The 6,406-nt window shown below is 49.8% G+C and overlaps 1 protein-coding gene across 1 annotated transcript; it reads right to left on the reverse strand.

Annotated features, from left to right (window-relative positions):
• Nucleotides 1-775: 775 nt before the first annotated feature.
• Nucleotides 776-2,404, reverse strand: NHLRC1 (NHL repeat containing E3 ubiquitin protein ligase 1). The gene has a single exon (XM_004693288.2). The coding sequence runs from the start codon at nucleotides 2,376-2,378 to the stop codon at nucleotides 1,206-1,208; it is 1,173 nt and encodes a 390-aa protein (XP_004693345.1). The 5' UTR covers nucleotides 2,379-2,404; the 3' UTR covers nucleotides 776-1,205.
• Between the last annotated feature and the right edge of the window lie 4,002 nt (nucleotides 2,405-6,406).

A 6,406-nucleotide genomic window follows, 5' to 3' on the forward strand; every position in this document is an offset into this window, starting at 1 on the left:
CAGTGGTTACAATACATGATGCAAATTTAAATTGCCCAGAGAAAAATCCCCATCACAAAAGCACTTCAGGACACTGCTCATGATAAAAACACAGGCAAAGCCTCTTCCGTCAGGCACCTGTTGTGGTGTGATTTGGCACTTTATTAACTTAAACATGTAACAGGAATATCATCTAGCCCCCTCACTAGTAAACTACAGTAATTCAGAATTGTCACCCACACAGGCATTTCTCAATGAACCCTGCAGTATTTCCTGTGTGTCTCTGTGTGTGTGTGAAGGGGGCACAGGTGTGAATGGACATGTTACCTTCTGGATAGCAGTTTGAGCGTCTGTCTCACTAAGTAGCTCCCGGTCCACAGAAACTCCATCTCCTGTGTGTGAAGAGGAGCTGCAAATTGTAGTAAGCCAATGCCCGCCCCATATAGATTTCTATAAATCTATAAAGTCTCCTTTCTTTGTGCAGCCAAAGAAAAGAAATTAGGAACTACAGCAGCAATATACAATCACATTTCCCCCATCTCAGTTAACTCACATAACAGCGAGGGGGTTTGAATCAGAATTAAGTTCAACTGTTACTTTTTTTTTTTTTAAGATTTATTTATTTATTCATACAGAACTTGGGTACAGGCCATAGATGTGGAGGGTGAGAGGATTCACCAGAGACAGAGTGGGGAGCAGGACAGGCAGATTGACAAAGTACACTGCTGAGGGGAGCAGCGGGCGGGTCAGGAGAGGTCTGCCACGCCATGTGGATCTCCTCCCAGGCAGGCGGGGATCAAACTCATGAGGAAGTGGCTTAAGCTTCTTAGTGTTGTGCTTTAACCTGCTGCGCCACCAGGGAGGGCCTTCAACTGTTACTTTCACGTTAAGTAAATGTGACCTGGGAGTGGGGATGAAGGGCTCACAAATGTGACCTTTATAACTCCTGAAGTGAGAATTGTAACAGAAATGACCACACTGGGTATTTGTAAGGATTAAATAAGCTAAGATTCATATATTTCTTAGCACAGGGAGTACATACCCAATCAATGGTAACTTTATTCTTCTTCTTTAATAATTGCCTCAACTTTTACAAGACTGTCAGGCAGTTATAAGCTCCCTATTGGAGAGGTGAACTCAGTGAATTATCCAGGGTTAACCAGTTCATTCATCAGTGGCAATTCCAGGGCTTCTGATCCAGGCCCCGAGTTCAGGCGCTCACTCCATCAGCCCTCGTCAACCTTATAGACTTTTACAGAATGGGATGCACTGTCCAGCACAAGAAGAGAATTCTCCTTGGTGAAGGTGAGGGCCACAGGATGGGAAAGACCGTGGGTGATGATGGGCTGCAGAACTGGAAACTCCTCAGGTTTTCCTAAGCTTAGGACTGCCTGACTAGAAGTATCTGCAATAATCACATTACCCTGCTGATCGAAGGTCACAGCGGAGGCAATTATTTTGGAGGGGAAGAAGAGGCTCAGCCCAAAGGTATCCACCTGACGGAGGAGCTGCATACTGGCGCTAAACACCTTGACGGTAGTGCTGCAGGCCCCCGCCCCCAGCGCCAGGGGGCGCTCGAGGACCGCAATAGCCCCGGTGAGCCAGGACACCGCCACCCCTCGGGGACTGCACAGGTGAGCTTGCAACCTCTGGGTTCTCCGGAGGACCCCTTCCGGAAAGTCAACTTCCAGGAGGTGCAGAGAACCTGCTTCTGCATCAGTTACCACGACCCCATTCTGAGGGGTGGTCTCCACACCCCAAGGTAAGGCGAACTGGCCTCCGATGACCAGCTTGAGCTGGCCAAGAAAATCAAACACTTTGATGGAACGGTCGCCGGCATCGGTGACAATCACATAGCAGTCGTTGGTGACGGTGACATCGAGCGGGTACCTAATGTCCTGAGCAGCATCCCCCTTCTCTCCAAACTGATGAGCGCATCCTCCCCCAGAGTCAAAAATCCTGACCCGCCTCCTGCCGTCGTGCACCACCACGACCCGCCCCGTCTGGGGACACTGCGCCAGCCCGGTGGGGTTGACCAAAGTCCCCCAGCCGCCGAAGGCGTGGTGGCAGGAGAAGTTCCCGGGGATGGAGGCGGCAGCGCGCTGGGTTCCCGGGGCGGGAAGTAACTCCAGTAGGTTCAGCACCGGCAGGCAGTCGCTGGTGTCGCTGGCCGGGCAGGCTCGCCGGCAGAAGGGGCACTCGAGGGCCAGCGTCCGAGGGTGCGCCAGGGCGGTCACGCAGGCCAGACAGACCACGTGGCCGCAGGGCAGGTTACGGGGGCGCCGCTGTTGGCTGTGGCCGAACCTCTCAAAACACACCTTGCACTCGAGCAGGCTGGTCTCGGCCTCGCGCATGAGCTCCCGCAGCGCCGGCCCGCTCCCCAAGGCCTCGGCGCCCATCGCACAGCCCGGGGCCCTCCCTGGGCCCTCCCTCCGCACAACGCAGCCCCACGCAGGCCCAGCGCAGCTGGCGGTCACGGTCACGGTCACGGGGCGGGGTCTGAGTCTGACGTCCAGCGCGGCAGCCTCTGCGCTGCTGCCCCCTGGTGGGCGCGCGCGGTACTGTTTTCTGAGGCCGGTGAGTGGACATTTACAAGCTGTCCTCGTCCAGGGAGATGACCTGTCATCTTGCTAACAGAGCTTGGATGAATTGTCTCCACGTTACACACCAGGAAGCACACCTGTTGGGGACAAGCTGGTTGCTCCCGCTTAAATAACCTGTAAGTGTCAAAGCTAGAACTAGAACCCAGTGTTTTATCTCTGGTGCCTGTTATGATAATCCAAGAAATGCGGTGAGTGAGTGACTGTGGGTGTCAAATGTGGGAGATTACAGCTGGGGACGCCTTCAAGTGAAATTGTTATGAAACAAAATTGCTAGTTATTAATAATTGTTATAGACTGTACTCCGTGCCAGCCCTTTTCTGAGGGGTTTCTATAGATTATTTTATTGAAACCTCATGACAATTAAATAAGAGTATGCGATTTTCATTAACCTTGCTCTACAACAGAATTCATAGATGTTAAATATCTGACCCAGGGTTGGCCCTCCCTGGTGGCGCAGCGGGTTAAAGCACTGCACTAAGAAGCTAAGGCCACTTCCGCAAGAGTTCGATCCCCGCCTGCCCCGGAGGTGACCCACATGGTGCAGCAGACCTCTCCTGACCGGCCCGCTGCTCCCCTCAGCAGTGTACTTCGTCCATCTGCCTGTTCTGCTCCCTGCTCTATCTGTGGTGAAGCCTCTCGCCACCCCTGAACCTCTGGCCTGTACCCCAGTTCTGTATGCACAAATAAATAAATCTTTAAAATAGTATATATATATCTTACCCAGGGTCAATGGGCTGGAATCGAAGCCCAGTGATTTTCAAGCTTGTTTGCACGTGGAGAAAGCTTGGGTCTCATCCCCAGGAATTTCATTGTCTGTGGCTCCTGGGTGTGGTCTGGGTAGCTGGAGTATTTATTTAAAAGCTCCTAGATGATGAGGACTGTGCAGGTAAGTTTGAGAACTATGGCACCATAATCTCTACAAAGGGCATCAGGTTAAATTCTTCCAACCTCAGCTGGGATTGAGAGCACAGAGAGATGCTACTGTATGCTCAAAAATCTTCAAACAGGATATAGCATAATCTCGCTGAGGAATCCACTGTGGTTCTACAATCTCTTTCAGCCATCCTCTCTCAGTGTCTTACAGAAGCGTTGCCTCTGGCCAAACCCACCCTCAAATCATTTTTCTTCCCTTAAAGATTGTTACCAGGGCCCTCCCTGGTGGCACAGCAGGTTAAAGCACTGCACTAAGAAACTAAAGCCACTTCCGCATGAGTTCGATCCCCACCTGCCCCACAGGTGACCCACATGGTGCAGCAGACCTCTCCTGACCTGCCCACTGCTCCCCTCAGCAGGATACATGTCGATCTGCCTGTTCTGCTCCCCACTCCATCCCTGGTGAATCCTCTCACCACCCCTGCATCTCTGGCTTGTACCCCAGTTCTGTATGCATAAATAAATAAATCTTTAAAAAAAAGAGATTGTTATCAATCGCTCACCCTCATATTTGCTAGACGTCTGAGAAAACAGTGTCATTGCTTTTTTCTTCCCATTAAAACCTCCGCATGAGGGCCCTCCCTGGTGGTGCAACAGGTTAAAGCACAGCACCCTGAAGCTCTCTGCAGCTGCTTTACCCAGAATTCGATCGCAGGCCAGGGTGGTGACCCACATGGCACAGCAGACATCTGACCCACCTGCTGCTCCCCTCAGCAGTGTACTTTGTAGGTCGGCCTATTCTGCTCCCCTCTCTGTGTCTGGTGAATCCTCTCACTACCCCTGTACTTCTGGCCTGTACCCCAGTTGCATATGCATAAATAAATAAATCTTAAAAAAAAAAGAACTAAGGAAATATATTCTCGACACAAGAATGGAATATTTTTAGAAATTGTACCAGCTAACAGAAATAGGAGATCTACAAATGTGTTACATTTCCTTGTTGCCACATTTTTGAAAATAAAAACTAGTGAAATTCACTTAAGTTCGTATTTTATTTATCCCCAAATGTTATCATTTTGATGTCACTATAAAATTATTGAGCTTTTTATTTTAAAATTTTATTTATATATACAAGAACTGGGGTATAGGCCAGGAGAGTGAGAGGTGAGAGGATTCCCCAGAGTGGGGAGCCAAGCAGGCAGATTTGCTGAAATACACTGCTGAGGGGAACAGTAGGAGAGACAGGAGAGGTCTGCCACGCCATGTGGGTCAGCTCCCTGGCCGGGGATCAAACTGGTGCCGCAGTGGCTGCAGATAGCTTCCTAGTGCTGTGCTTTAACACCTTCCACTGCCAGGGTAGCCCTATTGAGCTATTTTATACTTTTTTTTTTTTTTGGTACTAAGTAAAATCCAGTAAGTTTTATACTCACAACACACCCCAGTCCAGACTAATCTCAACAGCCCGCATTTGGACAGATTCTCTGCTGTGCAATAGTGCCTTCTCCACATGCTTTTCAGACTGCGTTCATTGACCTTTGACTAGCTTTTTACTTCTCTCTGCTTTAATACTATTTCAAAAACGGATCCAAAGAGCCCAGCTCACTGGGGACTGTGGCGGAGCTTACACAGCCCCTATGTGCCAGTCAGCCTGACTGTGACTCAGGCGGGCTGGGCTCAGCTTCCTGCTCTGCAGCCTACGGTCCCTGCCTATGTCGTCTTAGCCTTTTGCTGCCCCCACGGGGCGACCAGGAGTACTGCACCCAGAGGCCGTGGGTGTTCAGGGAAGTAAGGGGGAGGGGCTGCAACCCACCCACATATTTAAGAGAGTTCCCAGGGACGCTCTGGGGCTTGGTAGGTAGATAGCGCTGTGTGGTTCTGGAAAACATTGCCCGCCCACACCCACAGTCTACCCTAGTGATGTGTTGCCAACACACGACTCGATGCATGTAAAGTATGAACATTAAGCTGAGTGGCTTTTGATGGGGACTTGTTTTTGTCAATTTCATAAAAGCTTCAGAACTAAAAGTGCTGAGCCTTTCCTGAGGACCCTCACATTCTAGCTGGGTTTTGCCATCTCTGTGGTTTTCTCCCTCTCCACAGAATACCCCTCTCTCCACACCTTTATCTTTTTTACTAATTATATAGAGTCCAATTGTCCTCTTTAAAAAAAAAAGTTTATTTATTTATGCATACAGAACTGGAGTCCAGGCCAGAGGTGTATGGGCAGTGAGAGACTTCACCAGAGACAGAGCGGGGAGCAGAACAGGCTGGCTGAAGAAGTACACTGCTGAGGGGAGCAGTGGGCGGGTCAGGAGAGGTCTGTCCCACCATGTGGGTCACCTCCCGGGCTGGGATCGAACTCATGCTGAAGTGGCTTTAGCTTTTCAGTGCTGTGCTTTAACCCGCTGTGCCACCAGGAAGGGCCCCAATTGTCCTTTAATACATACTAAAATTGTCCTAATCTCCATTGCCCCTTCTTTCTGCTCCTGTCGCTGAAGAAATAAATTCCAGGAGAGAGGAAACCACATATGGTTTTGCTCAGCCCCTTATCAGTGTACCCAGTACATGCCTGATACACAGTAGGAACTAACAAATGTGTTTTAAATGGATGACTGAATGAGTGAGTGAAAGAGGGAAGAAAGGATACTGCCGGATACAGCAAATGCAAATGCTATGCCTTTTCTTTGATGATGGTCTGGTTCGGGAAGGAGCATTTATCCTGCTAAGCATTTTGTTTATCTCTGGAGTCAAAGCTTAGAGGTTTCTCAAATATTTTATACATTGTATTCTCCGTCATATGTACATACTTTGATTTAAAAAGATATGCCATGGCACCTCCCTGGGGCACTAAGGGGTAACTCTCTGCATTGAAGCAATCTGCAGCCACAGCAGCACGAGTTCTATCGCTGGCCAGGGAGCTGACCCACATGGTGCAGCAGACCTCTCCTGTC

This window comes from Condylura cristata, unplaced genomic scaffold (genome assembly GCF_000260355.1).
Source record: "Condylura cristata isolate star-nosed mole 26May11 unplaced genomic scaffold, ConCri1.0 scaffold00037, whole genome shotgun sequence".
NCBI classification, from domain to species: domain Eukaryota; kingdom Metazoa; phylum Chordata; class Mammalia; order Eulipotyphla; family Talpidae; genus Condylura; species Condylura cristata.

Bases quoted from the DNA above. Each gene is read 5' to 3' on its own strand.
- NHLRC1 (XM_004693288.2), bottom strand. From the start codon at position 2,378: ATGGGCGCCGAGGCCTTGGGGAGCGGGCCGGCGCTGCGGGAGCTCATG.